Genomic DNA, 21,204 nt, shown 5'->3' on the forward strand with positions numbered 1-21,204 from the left:
ATGATCAAATAAAATTTGAGAGTCATTCGTAAAGTTATAAGAACAATACAGGGCTCACAATTTGTCATGTAAACAATGCTCGTGCCCTGATTTTGTTTACTTAGGTTCAATATACCAGTAAAAATTCTTTTACCAGCTTTTTTGTCTATCTTTTTATTTCATTTAAGCATTGATAAACAGTTCCTTACGTTTAACGCATTTGTTTTAGGTTTAAAACTGAAATTTTTACTTCAACGTTTAAAATGTAAACAAACGCTTTGTTTACATAGAGAAGCTCTGTAACTCGCTTATAACTCAACAATAATCTCTCAAATTTCGGTTGCCTATTAAAAATGCCTTTCTGAGGCATTTTAAATATTAAAATCGGAAAAATAAATTTTGACCAAAATCGTGACCATGCCCCTTTGAATAAGTTTTATTCTATAATTATTAATATCAAAGTATATTTTGCACTAATTTCTTTTTTAATCCTTTATTAGTCATGTAATAAAAGAGAGATATTTCTTACTTTAGATATATTTAAATGCTATTTATGTCTCTTATGTAAAAAGAGAAGATAGATTGATAATATTAATAATAGGATTTTTATATCGACTATTTTAAAAATAAAATATTGTAGATATATTAACATGTACGTACATGTATAGTAAAGTGCAAAAAAATCCGGATTTCAATTTAAGTCGTTTTATTTTTTAATTTGCAAAACTATCATCATTTTGAAACAAATGAATGAATATAGAACCACTTAGTTCAAAATGCATGATGTCAATAGTCAGTCAGACCCCCGTGTCGCTCTATACACTGAGCGATGCGTCGTTGCAAACTGTCTATCAAACTGTCTATATAGTTCTGATCCAGACCCATCCACGTTTCCATGATTGTAACTTTCCAGTCCTTGATATTTTCTGGCTGAATTTTTTCCACACTATCTTTCATGATCTGCCAAACATTTTCTATCGGATTGAAATCCGGGGAAGCAGCAGGCCATTCCATTACGGTCACGTGATTCTGTGTGAACCAGTCAAGGATATAGGCTGCAGTGTGCGGTCTAGCGTTGTCCTGTTGTAAAACATACGGTAATTCGTTTGTCACAATATTAGACAACAATAATCCCTCCCCTAAATTGATTGCGGATATATTTCCATTCACAGAAACAAGTGGAGTAATACCCAACTTGCTTATTCCACCCCACACAGTAACAGCTGGTTAGAATTTCGGCACCATTTTTTGACAATGTCCAAATTCTGCCCATCTTTTCCGAGTACATCTGTAGAACTGAAATCGATTTTCGTCCGTAAAAATCACATTATCAAAATTGTAAATCTGATGAGCGATACACCATGCCTCTCTTTTACGATGTGCTCTGCGGTCATTAGTGGCACCTTTTGCGGCACAGATTTAAAATAATTACTGCGAGCCAGAGTCCGGCCTATAGTCCATTTTGACACTAACGCTGATCCTCTTCTTGCACATTCATTGGGAATTTGCTGTGCTGACCATTGCAGATGAGAAGCAGCAAGTTGTGCAGCCTGTCTGTTGTCATTCACGTCAAAAATTTTCTTCCTGCCAGATCCCGGACACCTTATCTCGGACTTCACTTCACGAAATCTTTTCAAATTGTCATACACTGTAGTCCTTGGTATGTTTGTTATTTCACACAGTTTTTGTGCCGAAGTGATTCCGCTTTCATAAAGATTAAGAAGACGTTTTTTGTTGTCAATTTCTGACATCACTGAAGCCCGGAAACTTATCGTCTGCTGAAAGCGTCATCACGTGACATCACATAGATACAAGGGGAATAATTCTAAAAGCATCCTATTCATTTGTCTATGTGAAAATGTTTAAAAGAAATTATCTGCTTTAAATATTATGCCTGCATAAGGTCTAGAAAATAAAATCCGGATTTTTTTGCACTTTACTAATTCATTTGCTGAGACAACAGACATTCAATAATATGCGTTTTATACTACATTAATTTGGTATCAATTATCTGCTGTTGGATTGATGACTCAAAACTAAACAATATTGGAAAAAACAAAACTGGATGTTTAGATCAAATCTCTGTCATTAACATATTAATTTATTTTTAGATGATAATAAAACTTAATTCTAGAAGGGTATCTCATTCTGAATTACAGCTTTTGTAAAAAAGGAGCTTGCTTAAATTTTGTTTCTACAAACTTTAACCAGTCTGGGCGGACTCCAAAAACGGAGTATTTGGCACCGTCATGCATTGCAATTTTCTCAACTTCCGTTTTGTAGCTAATGTAAATAATTGGAGAGTTGCCTCCCTTTCCCATAAAAAACGTGATTGAAAAATAGATTAAAATCGTTCAGAAGTGTGAAAAAATGGAAACGACTCAGAATTGGTTAATTTTAAAATTATACCTCAAAAGAAATGTGGAAATGTTTCGGTAAACAACAGGAAAAAAACATACAAAAATTTAAACTCACACGTGGACGACCAGGACTTATAAGATGAGAAAATCAGACTTCAAATTAAAACTTGGAAGTATGGAGATGAAATTTAAATGTTGCACTCATTTAAGTATTCAAGCCTTTAATATAGTTGATTTTTTTTTAAAAATACGATTAATTATGATGTATACAAGGTTTTAAGAAGTGCCGACTGGGCGAGTCATCGCGTGATAAAAAAACCCGGTGTAATGACTACAAACGGGATATAAAACTCACAGTAATAGTTTATTTCACACCCTAGCACATAAATAATCTTCAATGATAGTTAAATCACGGGAAAACATTAATTTATTCACTTTTATTGACATCGTCATTGGAAACAAAATTGACCAACTTTGACAGCAAATAAAATTTGATTTGCCCAACGAACGTATATTTTTGCCAAATACATTCTGTTGAAACATGTCTTATAAAGCATTTAAACGTATTTTCAGACCTGCATATGAATAATTCGCCTTGCACGATCAATTATCCTGAGTGCCCTGTTTTCACGTAAAAATGTAATATTTTGATTAACTGCGCATGCGTAGAACTCCTAATTCGGAGTATTTTTACTTTTGAGAAATCCCTTCCGTTTACTCCGTTTTCGGAGTCCACCCAGACTGTTAACCACAATATAATTGCATTGCATAGATTTCATGTACATGTATATATATGATTAGGAAAAGTTTGGGTATACTTTCGTCTGCTTTCAAATTTTTCACAAAATATACACTTGTTTAAGCCTTGTGTTCGAGTGAATCTTTTGAGACGACTTGACTTTTCGGATTTGTATACGAATGGACTTTTTTGTATACAAGATAACCTATGTACGAGCTGGTCTGTTTACGACTTGACTTGACATCAGGGCCCGGTTTTTCGAAATGTGGTTAAATTCAACACTGTGTTAAGAATAACGACGTGTTAAATCCTAATCAAGTGATTAGCTAACGCAGTGGTTAAATTCTGTTGATCAAAAGCATTTAAACACATTGGTTAGCTAACACTGTGTTAACTGAGTTAACCACTTGGTAATCACTTGGTTACCCATAATTCATTTCTTCTTTCTATATATGAAGAAAAAAGAAGATTTTGATTACGAATTTCAATAAGTTTGAATTTAGTGAAATATTATTAATATAATTAAATGTTGAACATCTATATCATTTCCAGGGTTACGTCCTATATAGTATGCAATTTACCCAATCCTTTATTTTCTTGTTGTCTATATACCACCGTTAAAGTACAATGTAATAGCTTCAAAATACCATTATAAATTCCTTTCAGCGTGTAAATTAATTAGGTACATGTATCATGAAATACAGTTCAAAGGGTCAACAAATTTTCTAATTAATTTATAGGGTTTAACTTACACTAACATTCTATAAAAAGACATTGTGTCTTGGAATAAGAAAGCTTATGCAATTTTGAGAAAAAGTATACCGTATATTGCCAATTTCAATGAGGTTTGAGAAATATGTGGTCATTTAAGTGAACCCACCATTTCCACTTTACTCTTTTTAACATAGATTCATATGGTTCTTCTTCAGCAAACATTTTAACTTAATCTTTAAGAGGTCAATTGTTCAACCTCTTTTAATAGGAAACCTTATTCAATACTGCACGTACAGTATCTACATGATATTATCAACAAAAAGCACCACATCACTTAAAAATACCCTTGCAGGCATACCCTCCTCCTATGTATTGATTTTCATAAAAAGCAGTTATTTTAAATCTTTCACCTAATATTATGAAACTTGTGGCAATTTCCTAGTGTCAATTCTCACACATATAAAAATGTATCACCGACACTAAAAATTGACCAATTTTGAAAATTTGATGAATTGTAGTATTTTAAAGACAAACATACATGCCGTCCTGCATGTGATTTCTTGTTCAAATTTATTAAAAAGCAAGCTTAACAATCATATCTAATAAAATTCTTATTTGTTCTGGTTTCTAATTCTACTTCTTTTTCAACCATGATTAAAAAAAATAAGACGTACCAGTGTGATGCCTGCCTTTAATTAAAATAAAATTCAAACACACCCGGGTAGCTGGAGATGGATAAGAAATCCAAGAAAAATGTTCAAATTTTACATGTTTTCCTATTTAATGCAAAAATACAGTACAAAGATCAAAATATGGTTGCTTCTTGTTCATTTCAAAAGTAGTTATTATAGCAGATGTTATTTTAATTTATGTAAAATGTACATTTTCATATCCTACATGTAATTTAAATTGAGACAATTGGAAGGAATGAGTGATTTTCAACTATGTAAAATATATGTGTAAAATTTCACCTTTGGACAGGAAAGAGCTAAAAACTTGGATTTTTTTTTTACATTTTGTTTTCAATGATAACTGCATTTGTCTTCATGTAAACTTAATTTGAAAGAAAGAGAGAGAGAAAGAGAGAGAGAGAATGCAAAGGTTTACATTCGTATTGTTTTACATATTTTAATAATTATCATTTCCAGTTTATGGTACTTTAAACAATTTCATAATGTTAATAGCAGAGAGAGAGAGAGAGAGAGAGAGAGAGAGAGAGAGAGAGAGAGAGAGAGAGAGAGAGAGAGAGAGAAATTCAATTTATTTTTTTTGGCTATTGTGTATTATAAATTAGGCTGTAGACATTAGATTAAAAGTCTCAATAGTTGTTCTCCTTCTCTTGGTGCATGGTGTTTGAGGCTTAGAGGTTGGTTGTTGTCAAATACTCATCTTTCTCAGTCTCTCCAAGTCCTCTTCAAATAAACAATGCAGGCAGTTAATAAGTATCATGCGAATCTGTAAATCAAAAAGGATAAAATGTATACATTTTTAAGACAACAATTGTGAAATAAAGACAAATATAGTCATATTTTGGGACTAAACTTCATATTCACCTTAAATTTTAAACAGTTCTGATTGCAAAGTTTGTTTAAAATGGACACTACAGAAAAACATGTACTGATTTATTTATACATGTACATGTATGTACCCTGTTGTATGCATATGAGTCTAATATGAGTTACATGCATATACATGTAAAGATAATGATTTTGGTTTGGCAAAGCAGTTCACATCCAGCTAGGTGACATTAAACTCTTTATAATTCAGTTATTGAGAGTAATCAGGTTTGTTGATTGAGAGTACAGTAAATGTAATAATACTTCCCTTGAAATTGCCAGTTAATGTTAAAATATTTAGTCTTAAAGCATATACATGCTCTGTTATAAATTGTTTGTGAAATACCATGATAATTGAAATATTATCACTTCAACTGAAAATACCCAACCTTCAGTGAAAAAAAAAGAAATAGAACATACTATGGTGGCATATCTCTGCCCCTTATGTGTAAGTTTTCTTTCTTTCAAATATGTCGACATGCAAGATAGTAATGTCAACATGCAACATAACTATGTTGAACTGCAAGAAAATTGCAATCAAATGAGAATTATAAAAAATACCCAAAAATGTCAAATATCGCCCACGTGTGACATCCAATTTGCTAGGTGCTACTTATTTATGTCGACATGCAACTTATTTAAGTTAACATGCGTGATGAATATGTTGACATGCAACTTATTTATGTAAAAATGCAACTTACTTATGTTGACATGCGATAAATATGTTAACATGCAACTTATAAGTTGCATGTTGACATAAATATGGTACATGTCAATATATATCAATCTTGCATGTTAACATAACTATCGCAGGATGAACCACTGCTATTCAGTCAACTGAATGTTAACTGAAAGCTCTGGAAAGGTGACTGAATGACTGAATGAACCGTTCAGTCACATTTCAGTAAACTGAATGGCAGAGGTTCATCCTGTGATATATGTTGCATGTTAACATAAATAAGTTGCATGTCTACATAAACAAGTTGCATGTCGACATATTTATCTTCCATGTCAACATAACTAAGTTGCATGTTGACATAAATAAGTTGCACGCAACATATTTATCTCGCATGTTAACATAAATTAGTTGCATGTCGACATAAATAAGTAGCATATCGCATCCTGGATGTCACATGTGAGCGATTTTTGAGATTATTTGAAAATTTTCATGATTCTTATTTGATAGCAATTTTCTTGCATGTCGACATAGTTATGTTGCATGTTGACATAACTATCTTGCATGTCAACATATTCATCTTCCATGTCGACATATTTGATAGAAACATAACTTGCACAAAAGGGGCAAAGATATGCCACCATAAGAATCACACCTTATGCAATCAAAAGAACCTCTCAATTTCACTTCTGATCTTGGTATGCATGTTTGATTAAATTTCTTCTTGGCTGTAGTTTGTGGGCCTCATAGTGGGACATGGCTTTGGGAAAATTAGGTAACAAGTGTCACCCAGCAGATTATTCCATGTTCTCCTTCTTCCAAATCTTTAAATAAATAATTTTTAAAATGTATATAAAATACATAACAACAGATTTTTTTAAATCATAAAGATATATACTTAAAACATGTCAGAAATGCATTTATTAATAATGTAAAATACATTTGAAATAGATACACTTCAAAAAATATGTGCATCATGATTGGGATCTGCCCAGTAAAAAGAAATAAATAAGGTCAAATTTAAATATCACTAATTTAATTAAATCAATATAACTATATGGAGCTTTAAAAACTAAATGCTTCAAAAGTTTAAAATGCAGTTATTCTTTAAAAAAGTAATTTAAAAAAGGAAGATATGATATAAATAACATGTACATAAAAATCATACCACTATTGCTTCAATTAGTTATAATTTTAGTATCTTTTCATTGCTTGACTGTGCATAACATTTATTTAGACGTTTTAGAAATAATTTTGATACACCACTTGCATTTTGTCAAAAGGAAGATAAGTCTTAAAATGCCGTAACAACATTTAAAAACAAATTATACTAACATGTTCACTTAATATTTATTTATCAAGGAGCTGATAATTGCTTTCTCATTAATGTTTTAAAAATTCAAGGAAAAAATCGTACAATGTTTTTGTACTTATAGTACCCATTTACCTAATAATTTTGGAAATTTTTGTTAAATGTCTTATGTGACAACAGCAATATAATCAATGTGAAGGTCAAATAAAGAAAAAAGTACCTTTTACTGCTGTCAACAATGCAGCCTCCTCCAATGAAGGGATCCCTCAACATAGGGGGTATGAACCATGTGCAAAATTCTTCTTCCATACATGTAATTATATCACACAGATACTGCAACTTTTCATGTCAAGCCAGTTGCTTTTCCGTATCTTATTCATATGTAAGATTTTTTAAACTTTAAAATCTCTGGAAAATGCTTCTTATACCAATTTTTTGAGTTAAAGTGGCAAATAAATACACTAGCGGCCATATTTAATCACTGTGTTAAATCTTAACCAATGCACTGGGGTTGGATTAAAGTTAACACAGAGTTAACACATGGTTAAACCCTAACACATTTTCGAAAAACACTTAACCATTTCGTTTACTTTAACACTAAGTTTAATGCACAGTTAACATGGTGTTAGAGTTAACCACCTTTCGAAAAACCGGGCCCAGTAAGATAAAACTAACAAAAGATCCACCAAATAACAGACTATAGGATCACAACTTACCTTTTGTTATTAAAGAGATGTCAAAATGAATTGGGGGAAGAATCATAATTTCCTTTGTAGGACCACATGTTTAGTTTTTAGGTCACGAGAGTCACTCAGGTGATCTATCTATTGCAGCTGAGGTTTTCTTCGTCCTCGTCTGTCGTCGTGCCTTGCACTTTAACAATCTTAACAAAACATTTTAAACTTCTTTAAAACTACATGGTCAGTTCTATTCAAATTGCGTATCATGCATTCTTGGGGTAAGGTGGGTGGACATAAATTGTAAATTGCATTACTATTGCCCAACAGTGGCAAAAAAGGTCATAGTTTGACCTGGTATCGAACGTTGCAGAGCCGTCACATTTATTTCTAGGAACACCGATATCTTGTAAAGTTTGAATTCATCCATTTCTTAGTTGGCGAATCGTCGCTCTACCATCAAACATTTTTACGATCGGTCTCGACCGGTATATACCGTAGTAGCAGTTGAGAATCGACCGAAACTAATATTGCGACCAAAAACTTTTATGAATTTATGTCAGCTCTATACATTTTTTTTTTATCAATACAAAGACAACAGCATTGTTAATCGAAAGTCTGCAACGGCGGAACAGAGAAACAGGACGTACATTTACTTAGAACGTGATGCAAAGACGGACGACAGAAATAAAAACTACACCCATCCAGAGTCTGTCGAGACGGAAGAGGGAAATAAGACGTATACTCTGTCAACTTCATACTTCAGTAACTAAGTTATCTAATAATGTCTTGAGACACAACTTCAACAGAACAAATATTCAGTCAATATTATATAATGATGCCAGAAAAAGGCTGTTATTGAACTAGAAACACATAAGATCATTTGTAGTATGTATTTTGTCGTTCCAACGACATAAAATTGATAAATTGCAATTGCATCTTGCGAATACTATATCAAATATATCACATACATACTATGTTTTATGGCGCAACCGTTGTGGCGAGCGCAGAATTACACATACCTTGCATCATTGTCAACTAAGTGTTATTTAGCTATCAACTAACATCAAACATTTTTTTTTTATTTTGAGAGAGAGAGAAAGAGAGAGAATTATATATATTATATACATTGACTTGCTTCCTCCTAAACCCGTTCCTTAGTTTTTGAGAAAATTGAACAGTCTGTTGAACGTAATTGGTTAACAATAAATACAGTATTTTTAGGTCACCTGAGTCACTCAGGTGACCTATTGCAATTGGTCTTCGTCCGTCGTCGTGCGTCGTGCGTTAACAATTTTACATTTTTAACTTCTTCTTAAAAATTACCAGGCCAATCGTTACCATTTTTGGTGTGAAGCATCTCTATGGTAAGAAGAATCTAAATTGTGAAATTTATGGCTCTACCACCCCTGGGGTGCCACGGGCGGGGCCAAATATGCAAAAAAAGCCAAATTTTCAAAAATCTTCTTCTCGACTTCCACACATGTAAGGAAAAAACTGAATGCATGGTTATGATGTCCATGAGGCCCTCTACCAAAATTGTGAAATTTTTGGCCCCTGGGGTTCAGACTCTAGGGTGGGGCCAATATGGCCATATAGTAAAAATGTATTAAATCTTAGAAAATCTTCTTCTCTACTACCATATATATTTGTTAAAAACTAAATGCATGATTATGATGTCCATGAAGCCCTCTTCCTAAATTGTGAAATTCATGACCCTTGGGTCAGGGGTTCAGGCTCTAGGGTGGGGCCAATATGGCCAAATAGTAAATATGTATTAAATCTTAGAAAATCTTCTTGTCTACTCCCATATATATTTGTTAAAAACTAAATGCCTGATAATGATGTCTATGAAGCCCTCAATCTAAATTGTGAAATTCATGACCCCTCGGTCAGGGGTTCAGGCTCTAGGGTGAGGCCAATATGGCCATATAGTAAAAATGTATTAAATCTTAGAAAATCTTCTTCTTTACTACCATATATATTTGTTAAAAACTAAATGCATGATTATGATTTTCATGAAGCCCTCTACCAAAATTGTGAAATTCATGACCCCTGGGTCAGGGGTTCAGGCTCTAGGGTGGGGCCGATTTGGCCAAATAGTAAAAACGTATTAAATCTTAGAAAATCTTCTTCTCTACTCCCATAAATATATTTGTTAAAAACTAAATGCATGGTTATGATGTCCAAGAAGGCCTCTACCTTAATTGTGAAATTCATGACCCCTGGGTCAGGGGTTCAGGCTCTAGGGTGGGGCCGATATGGCCAAATAGTAAAAATGTATTAAATATTAGAAAATCTTCTTCTTTACTCCCATATATATTTGTTAAAAACTAAATGCCTGATAATGATGTCCATGAGGCTCTCTACTAAAATTGTGAAATTCATGACCCCTTTGTTGGGTGTTCATGCTTTAGGGTGGGGCCAATATGGTCATATAGTAAAAATGATTTCAATCTTAAAAAATCTTTTTCTCTACTCCCACACATATGGGCAAAAAACTGAATACATGGTTATGATATCCACAATCTCCTTTACCTAAATTGTGAAATTCATGGCCCCTGGGTCAGGGGTTCAGGACATGAGGGGGGGGGGGCAATATGGCAATAAAGTGTTAATGCATATAATGTTTAAAAATCTTCTTCTCTATTCTCACACATCTGTATAAAAAAAACGACTAATAATTATGTTTACCAGGAAGTCCTCTACTGAAATTTTAATTTTCATGTCCCCTGGGGTATGGGTTTTGACTCTAGGGCAGGGCCAAAATGGATGTATAGATGTTAATGCATATAACGTTAAAAAATTATCTTCTTTACTTCCACACACCTGAAAGGAAAACTGAATTCATTATTTTGTAGACCAGATCTTTTAATTTTTCACCAAAATTATAGGTTTCACAGTTCTTTTTGAATTAAATGTGGTTGTCATTACAAATTTATAATTTTTCTACTCCAGTATGAAACCTTATTAATTAGATGCATATATGAGACTCCATGACAAGTTTGTGTATTGGATATATGCTACTCAGGTGACCGTTAAGGCCAATTGGCCTCTTGTTTTGTTATTTGAATTTAATTTAATTTTCTGTCTCACAATTCTTTTTATTTGTCTATTTTTGCATTCTTATCCCTTTTTGTAGGTGTTTGTAGATGTGTAATTCCCATTTTCCAATTTAATGGTTTGACAATATGCAAAATCTGTATAGATTTTTTAAATTTTTTTTTTCTTTCTTATTTTTTTTATATTTAGTAAAAAATGACCTATTTATTTAATCTTCCCTTCTAATACTTACGGTACATGCATGCAAGTTAGCTTGCATTTGGATTGATATGACAGTAAAGTATGGCTTATGCTAATTGATATATCTATAAATACTCTCTCAATCAAAATCAAAAAAAAAAATTAATACAAATCATCTGAGGCAGCCATCGCCGTTTATACTGAAAAAGCTAGTACACGCATTACAGATGCTTGATCCACCTCTAAATTTATCGCCGGAAATATAGCTCGAGATCACTGTGACGTCATACGTTAAAATCAATGATCATTTGTTTACGTCTCTCGACTAAATACGAAGAAATGGATGCATGTAAAATATCTCTTGAGACTCACTAAAGCTGTTGCGGTACTCAGAAGGTGTATTCAAACCTCAAAGCACCGCAAATTACAAGTTAAATGTCAGCCATTTTTGGCATAGCACCACGGGTGAAAACATTAGAGAGCATCAAGGGACGTAGACAAAATATTTCTTGATAAATCTGTAGGTTTAGCTCGTTCTTTTTCCAGCACACACTGGTTCTTAGAGCTCGCTATTTATAACTGTAGAACAAGAATTAAATAACACATTTTTCGATTTCTTTTTTTTTTTTTGCAGATGCCACAACATCTACAAATAAAGAAAAAGATTCACTTAAAAAGTGTCCACTTATTCCTCCCGGGTTAGGTATATATATATATATATATATATATATATATATATATATATATATATATATATATATATATATATATATATATATATATATATATATATATATAATTCGTGAATATTGGAAAAGGCTTAGAACTAGGACATAAAATAAAATAACACATGAAAGACAATAGAAATCATGCGTTTTGTTGTATATAAGTATGTTGCAATTTATAATTTTTACTTACATAATGAAGCCGTTAATTATAAAGTAAACAATATGTCTAAGTAGCTTTTATGAATGCAAAAGTTTCCTCTTTTTGACTTATGATACAAAATAGCTGGAAAACTAAAAGTCGATAAAACACCAAAGACCATTGAGGCCATTGAAAAGAAATATGAGATGCTGAAAGACGGCAAATTTAAACCAAAAAACTGTACGGCTCGACAGAAAGTAGCCATACTCATTCCATTTCGTGACAGGGAAAGTCATTTAGGCATTTTTTTGAACCACATGCATGCCTTTCTCATGAAGCAACAGCTCGAATATGGAATATATGTCGTGGAACAGGTAACCATATTTTAGTAATTTTATCGTTTTTCTTACGTTGTTGGAAGTCAGATACAATAAACCTTTTTTTTAAATCATTTTATTTTTCTTACTACCGATAATATATTTAAGGTCTTCCGTTTTCCAACGGAAGACCTTTTTGTTTTCGTTCGGTTTCTTTTTCCCTATTATTATTTTTTTTCTTACAAAATTCGTGCAGGCGAGTTCTCAAAAATGACTCAGCCGATTTTCGTGAAACTTTCAGATCAAATAGATATTAATCGGAACTTAAAATACATTTTTTTTATTTTGATGACGTCATTTCCGTTCTTGAGAAAATGACGTTTTAACGATTTCCAGAGGGTCGGCTTGTCCAGGGATCTCCTCCTAAACGGTAAAAGATATTGAGTTCAAACTTTCAGGGATTGTAGACAAGAGATTGTAGATGTGCTACTCTGCGTTCATATTTGTCATGCTCAAAAGGCGTTTAAGCTCGCATGGTTCCGAAAATTGAGACTAAAAAAACGTCGTAATTTTTAATGGTTTTCTTAGTTTATCTCTTTTTGAAAAATATTTTGGTAACACTTGTAATGCAAAAAAGATTTATATTTACAAGACCTTTCATTTGATATAAAGAAAAAGGGGCTGGCCCCTCAAATTAAGGGACCAAAGGGCTCTAAAGTCTTTCATCTGTAGCCCTTTACTGAGTGATATTTTGTGAACAGTTGTTGAAGCAAATATGTTTATCTTACAGTTATGTATCCAAGCAATGTAATGATTTTATCATGTGTTACGTAATTAGGGGTTTTAGGGGCCAAAAGTCCAGAATTTTGATCACTCATATCTCAGAAAGGAAATATATTTTGAAATGCAGTGTAGAAGTAAAGATAGTCAAAATGATGTACTAAATGATATGCAATTTTCAAACTTTCGTTAAATGGCCCCTATAAGGAGTTCAGGGATCGGCCCCTAAAACGTTCTTTCCCATATATCTCAAGAACGGTAACAAATCTCTTAACACTTGTTGAACAAAATATGTTGAGATATAAATGACCTTTCATTTGATATCAAGAAAAAGGGGCTGACCCTTCAAATGAGGAGACCAAAGGGCTCTAAAGTCTTTCATCTGTACCTCTTTACTGAGGGATATTTTGTGAAAGGCTATAAAAGCAAATATGTTTATCTTACAATTATGTATTGAAATGCAGTATAGAAGAAACGATGCTAAAAATTATGTACTTAACAACATGCAATCTTAAACATTTGGTTCAGCGGCTCCAATAAGGAGATAAGGGACCGGCCCCTAAAACTTTTTCTTCTAAGATATCTCAAGAACAGTGACGAATTTCTAAACTTGTTGAACAAAGCTCTTACACCTGTAACAAAATAGTATCTGGCCCCCTAGAATGTAGACCCTGTTTTTTATTCTAAATCATGTTTAGCTGTTTAGCATGTTTAGCTGTTAAATAGCAAAATCAAGATAGAACATATATAATCAGACGGAAGACCTCCTCGTTGCTCGCAACGAGATCGTGTCTAGTTGTTTTTATATTTGTAAAATAAAAAATTTATTAAATTTTAAAGGGGCATAATCACGATTTTTGTCAAAAAATATGTTTTAGATTTTAATGTTTACAATGCTTAATTAAGGTATTTTTAATAGGCAACCAATATTGGAGTGTCATTCATTGAGTTATAAGCGAGTTACAGAGCCTAAAATTATTCGCTAGTAAACAAAGCTTTTGTTTACGTATTGAATGTTGAAGTGAAAATTCCCGTTTTATGCCTAAAATAAATGTGTTTAAATTTAGAAGCAGTTAATTTATGCTTAATTTTTTTAAGGAGAGAGACATAGCATCTTGATTTTTTTATTTACTTTTATATTGAATCAATGTTAACAAAAACAGGACACAGCCTTGTTTACATGACAAAGAATTTTAAGCCCCATATCTTTCTTATAACTCTACGACTAACTCTCAGTTTGCAAATGCTCATTAGATATGCATTCGTAAAGCATGGTAAATGATAAAAATTTATTTACCATGCTAAGAATTAAAAAAGAATTTGACCAAAATCGTGACCATGTTCCTTTAATAAGAATCTATTCAGGGAGTCTTCATTTATTGACAACTTGTGGGTAATTTTTAAGTTAATGATTACTTTAATGAAGAGCAAATAATTTTAAAATAAGCCTTAATCATAAACTTTGTTCTTGCACATCCGCTAATGCTAGACTTATGATTGAGCTCAGCATTTAGCATCTATAAATTATGCTTTTTTAAATCAATTCTAAACAGCGTGCTTTCTTTTACCATTGAATAGATTATATCACCTTAACAGGGCTGTAAACAAGCGTTTCTCTCATTATTCTCGTTTTAATAACGATTAGCCCAGTTTTAAACATGGGGTAAGATTTTCTTGAGTACAAATTAGGTCTCCAAGCTTGAAATGAATGACAGAGGTTACTTAAAAAGACGAATTTTAAGACGAACATAGACTTACTGTTTTCAACCATTTTTTCCCTGAAAAACCATGCATTATGATTGTAAACTTTGTCCAAAAATGTTTTTAATTTAGTCTAGATTTAAGCGTTCTTCAACATTGTAGTTCTTTGATCCTCGAATATTAAGTTTCAAAACTAATTATCCTCTTAGATTACTATTTATGTTATAAACGTCTTTATCTATATCATATTACTAATTATGTTATAAACATCTTTATCTAAATCGTAAACAACTGTACCCGGTAACATAATATAGACAGGAAAATGTTAATTGAAAACTGTTGATCAAGCAAACGCTTTTGGTCAACTTGTTCAAAACTTGTTAAAAAATTATTGGTACAAGGTTTATAAAGATTTTAGTTTAATATAATAATTACTTAATATTTGAGATAACAACCGGGTACGATTTTACAGTATCATTTGTAATATTTAAGTCCATTTATTTTAAACAAATTGAAACCAAACTTCTATCAACCACTGTTCATTTTCTTGCATTTCGTTCCCCTCTATCTGCGCTATTGTATTACCGGAAAATAGCAATTTCCACATCTGAATGATACATGTATCTTCTTTTTTTAAAGATACATTAATTCGAAATAATCCTTGAGAATAATTTATTTTATTGATGAAATATTTAAAAGTATGGAAATACATACTTAACAACATATAATGTTTACACAAATATGGAAGGAAAATCAATTAGTCAAAATTTGAGTTGCATTGTAATAGTATTTACATTATCTGTAAACAAATATGAGAGTCGAGCTTTGTTTACATCGCAATCACCTCTTTCCTCTGTATTTCGCTTGTAACTTGACTTCAAACATTAAATTTTAGTGAATCATTCAAAATACACAGTCATGTAAATCATTATGTACATAAACAATAAAATGTTTTATTGTGTGTAGGTCCCTTTCATCTTCTATAGTAATATCCATGTCATGTCAATGTTACAACGTTAAGACAGCGTTGAACCTCCGAGATTTTTTCCATAAGAACTCCAAACTTAATGTTTTAAATAAGGTCACCATTGAGTCAAAATTTATAAGATTGTTATATTTTTTAAGATTACTTTTTAAATGTATGAAGTTTTTGTTTCACATGCTTGTTTTTAATATGAATGTACTGAATTCAAAACAAGTTCTTGAAACCCTATTTTTTGATTGATCGCTGTAATGAACTAGATTCTTACAAACTAGTCGCTAGGGGTATACACATAAATTAAGTCAGGGTACATCAACAAGTCTATAAAGAAAACGCTGCTATCAAGAGGCGGCCTCTAAAACTGAAAAAATCGATAGAATTTTTTTTAAATCCTGTCTTCAAGTTCAATCTGCAATAGTCCTCTTTCCTGAGCCATAAACGTCACCACCCCAAATTTTTATCCGTTTTTCTTTGGAATTTCAGTTTTAATAAAAATACAGATAAATGATAAATACCATAGATGATATACATATTGTTAAATGAAATTCTTAATCACATACTTTTAAGGTTTGTCATACATATAAATGAATTGCTTCGTAATCCATAGGTAATTTTGCAATATTGAAAAAGAGAAATACAAGGAGTGACGTAGGCATTATAATTACTTCTAAAAAGTTGTACATGATTACACAAATGGTTAAATCTCTAAAACAATATTCACGTTTATATAACATGCCAGCTTGTAATAACGAAACTTTAAAAAAGGCAACATGCCATTTCCTTGTTGGGAAACAGTGATATTCTATGGTAGAAATGAACTAAGATAACTATGAACACATGAAATGGTGGATCCATACGATAAATCACTACATGTACCTCTTCGACTAATGTATATTTAATTACCCTTCTAAATAATGTATCTGCCTTCCATTTAATCTGGTATATAACTTACATACCAGATTTGCCATTTGCACCACTTGTACGAAATGGATCCACAGCAAGACAGGTCATACTCGTTATTATAACTATATGAAGTTGTATTTTTATAACTTAAATTTGTATTACGCGTACATCATGACAACGCCATCTTGCATTTTTAAAAATGAAGAACACGACCAGGTAATGAAACATATGCCAATACCATCTTAAAAGATTTTTGAAATATCAACGCGGTTCAGGGGAGAACACCATATGTTGATCATGCTACAGAAAAGTTTTTGGTCAGTTGTTTGTCTGTTTAGTCATTAATATTAGTTAATATGTATTTAGGACCAAAGTGAATTTACAGTTCAACTTCGTATTCTCAATCTTGATGGGACTGGTTAAAAACTTCAAAATATCCGAGTATTCGAGATATCATATCGAGAATAAAATGTTTAAAGAATAAGTCGTTCGGACCTACAAATCATTTCGACATATCGAAGTTAAACTGTATATACATTTGATGAATAGCGAACTTATTGTTCAGACTACCCTCTCCAATTCATCCTACGCATTCTCCTACGGCCAGGCCAGGTAGTTGTTGCAGGAAATTTTATAAACCCTCCCTCGGTTGCGTCATAAGCGTTTTTACAAACGTTTTTTATGATTAGTAAGATTGTTTAGAGTAGCTATTATCGTGTTCTAATGCATCGTAAATAAGATGCATATGCTCATTTAATCTAGCTTTGTTGCAGTCCCTGTCTTAAAGAAATGCTGCTTAAAATGACCCAATGCCCTAATAAACTTTATTCATATATATTATTCGAAAGATTAATATAAAAAAATGTTCACTTACGTCAAGCCGTTATATTTCTTCTATAATGATGAGTAGTTTCGCATAATGAAAAAGTACTGTGTTTTAACAATTCAATTGCAAGTCCTCTGAAACCCAACCACATGAATCGGTAATATACGATGCTTTGACATCACGTTATCTCTGTGATATTCATCTGTTTCCGACCCGTGAGGTCTCACTATTTTATCACAGGGTAGTAAGAAAATGTACATATTTTTATTTTCAGACTAAAGGTCTGGAATTTAATCGAGGTTTTTTGTTCAATGTTGGATATAAAGAAGCTCTCAAAGACTCTGACTACGACTGCTTTGTGCTTCACGATGTAGACCTCCTCCCGGAAAACGATCACAACATCTACACCTGTCCTGTTGATCAACCTAAACATTTAGCTATTGCCTCTGAGAAATGGCAATACAAGTAATACAGATGTTTAATCACAATGATTTACCTTTATACCTTTTGCAATCTATTTGTTAATACTATGAAATAAAAAAATAAAGCAGACATATATATGTCAAGTTCTTACAATGCTCTACTTCAGGTTACCATACACGTCCTATTTTGGTGGTGTTTCGGCCTTGACACGAGAACAATATGAGGCTATCAATGGTTTTTCAAATGAATTCTTTGGTTGGGGTGGTGAGGATGATGATTTTTACAACAGGTTTATGTTCTTACTTCCCACTACAAAATGGTCTTCTGCGATAGAAGAAATCAACACATGTACACATGTCAAACAATCGTTTTCTCATAAGCTAATAAAACATCATTTCATATGAATGATGAAAGTTTCCCTTATGCTTATTTCTTTTGAATCACACAGATGAGTTGATGTCGTTTATTTTTGCATATCATCTGTGAATATTTTGAATGTCTGGTATAAACCACTGGGTCAATGTTGACAATGTTTTGATTGGTGATGGAACGAGACGATAAAAAATTTAAGAATCCATGATCCACAACCCCTGTAAAACTGAATGCACGTTTAAAAATCTTTACCTCTATTGTTAGGCATTTTTACAGATAAGGCATAGAGGATACCAAAAAGTATAAAGCATATTGTTATTATTATAAGAAAAAGCTTGCAATTACATCATTGTAAATATGAATTGATCTTTCATCGTTCTCATAATGTTATGCTTTTCTTAATTGATGTAAAATCATTTATAATGTTATAAAGTCTTTTTTGAGGGGAGGGGGTAACGGTTAATAAGCATCGGTTCAGTAAATGAAATGTATAAGTTTTGCGCTAAGCATAAGGGGTCCTGGGTTTATATCAGTATTCTGTAATTTGCTGTAACATACTTGTTTTTATTACATTGCATGTGTTTTGTACAAACATTTCATAAAGGATGATCATTTCAAAATTGGTGGTTATTTCCAATTTTCCATATCAAGTCATATCTAATTTGATCATTCATTCGTTATCTAGTATGGTACTTAATTGATGAGTGTATTTATGCTTCTTACAGGGTAGCATGGGCTAAAATGTCTGTATATCGATCAATAAGCGATGTCGGACGATATTCTGCTCTTGAACACAAACCTGGTGCTGCAAATCCGAAGAGGTATGACTGTATAATCTATTTGTTCATAATTGTATAAACCTATTTTCCACTTCTCTCTTCCCATCTCTCTCTCTCTCTCTCTCTCTCATCTTTTTATTAAAAAGTAGGTACTTACTATCAAAAAGATGAAGGTTTCAACGAGACTTACTATATTGTGTTTTTAAATCAACTTAGCGATTGCTTAGAAGTTAACATTATTCAAAGTGCATATACCTCACTACATCAAAACCTATACTTTTTAAGACACTACGTCACAAAATGGCATTTTAATAACTTGTTTAATTGCTTGTATCAATCGAGTTGGTTGATTATCATCATAGCTCAGTGGTTAAATTATCAGGTTTGTGAACCGCACTTTACGAGTTCGAATCCAATCAAGGCTTTTCTTCATATTTACTGAATTATTTTTTGAAAATCTTAATTATTGTATCCAAAGTTGGATACCTTTTCGCTTATTGAACTTATATAATTCTCATGCATCATGCAATCTTTCATAATAAGTAATTTTCTACTGACTAGAGAAACTATTTTGAGTTGTAGTGACTCCTTTAAAGTTGAACACCACTCATGAATAGGCACCGTCACACACGTATATAAACCCTTCAAAACACCCGATCGCACGCCTGAAACTCTTGGCTGACGTGTAATATTCCTTTTTTATCATAGCTTTTGCGCATTAATGTTTTGATTTATAAGCATTTTGTGTTCGTAAATAATGCATTAACATGTATATTGGATATTAAAACATTGCTACCGAATAAACGTTACATGAAAGATGCACTTTCACACAGGTGAGACCTCTCCAGCGAAATACTTTGAACTGTTTAGAAGTCTGCAGTTTATATAGGTGCAAAAAGCGACGATGAAAGCGAAATGTGGTGGACAATGCCATTTACGAATTGTGTTCTGCTTTAAGTGATTTTCAAACGTAATATAAGATCCTAGTAACAATCATTTCATTTTCAGGAATGACATCATAAGTAAAGGAAAAGACCGAATGTGGAAAGACGGGCTGAATTCCCTGAAATATGAAATAATACAAAAGACTTACAAAAAACTTTACATTCATATCATTGTGAAAATCGTTTAAAACAATTTCAAAGGATAAAGTGTAAAAGTTGCAAAACAAAAAGAACCAACCTTACTTAACATAACAACTTATGAAAGATGTTCAATACCAATATACAATTAAACAAAAAGAACTGGGATTTGGAAAATTAGTTAAAATGGTCAGAAAAGGTGTTTTTAACGACATTACAACATCATATCGAATAACACCAAAAACAAGATCAAGTCAACTATCATAGAGGTATTGTTTGTATATTGAGAAAAAAAACCAAAAACAAGAATATCAATAAAAAGAATATGAAAAGAAAGTGTTCGTTTTTTCTAAACTTCAAAATGGATCTTTTGAAGAATTGGAGACTTAAGTAAGAACACTTCGAAATATTTGTTAAAGAGAAGAGGAATGCACAGCGAAATAACCATCAGTGCGAAAAAAATTATTTGAATTAACCCCGTCATAAACTTAGGCATGTTGCATCAGGGAACCTTGGGGCAGGTTTTTCTCGCATGAAACATGTTTTTAAAATTTACAAATAAAAAAAATAAATTAAGTCTCCCCCTAAACGCTTTTTTGAGAATTGAATTGAAAGGAAAGAAACTAACAATGAAATTGGTGTTATTCAAGGAATAAGAAATTATTCTTTGAGTATTCTTTGTTGATCATTTCGGTTGGGGCGTGGTTGACCACTCTCCGACCGAAATGATCGTTTCATAATATTCATAGAAGGATTCCTTATTGCTTATATTTATATTATTTCCAATTTGTGCAACGTTTTAAAACCAATAACCAATTTTTGGATGGAACGGATTTTGTTCTCAAAACATCCATCTCTACTGTCAAAAGTAAGCAGACCGTTATAATAAATTTTATATGAAAGGTACCCATGTGAT

The 21,204-nt window shown here is 32.2% G+C and overlaps 1 protein-coding gene across 3 annotated transcripts in view; it reads left to right on the plus strand.

Moving 5' to 3' along the window:
- Positions 1-20,570, plus strand: part of LOC128167671 (beta-1,4-galactosyltransferase 4-like) — a 29,579-nt gene extending 9,009 nt beyond the window's left edge. For 2 of the 3 annotated variants that reach the window (XM_052833517.1, XM_052833519.1), the window contains 7 exons: positions 8,608-8,778; positions 11,891-11,959; positions 12,268-12,497; positions 17,907-18,097; positions 18,222-18,344; positions 19,153-19,248; positions 20,215-20,570. In XM_052833517.1, the coding sequence (XP_052689477.1) occupies positions 8,608-8,778; positions 11,891-11,959; positions 12,268-12,497; positions 17,907-18,097; positions 18,222-18,344; positions 19,153-19,248; positions 20,215-20,338 (1,004 nt within the window). In that variant the 3' untranslated portion in view covers positions 20,339-20,570. The remainder of the gene's footprint in view (positions 1-8,607; positions 8,779-11,890; positions 11,960-12,267; positions 12,498-17,906; positions 18,098-18,221; positions 18,345-19,152; positions 19,249-20,214) is intronic. The other variant, XM_052833520.1, reaches the window with a different exon arrangement.
- Positions 20,571-21,204: the final 634 nt, after the last annotated feature.

Source organism: Crassostrea angulata, chromosome 10 (genome assembly GCF_025612915.1).
Source record: "Crassostrea angulata isolate pt1a10 chromosome 10, ASM2561291v2, whole genome shotgun sequence".
NCBI classification, from domain to species: domain Eukaryota; kingdom Metazoa; phylum Mollusca; class Bivalvia; order Ostreida; family Ostreidae; genus Magallana; species Magallana angulata.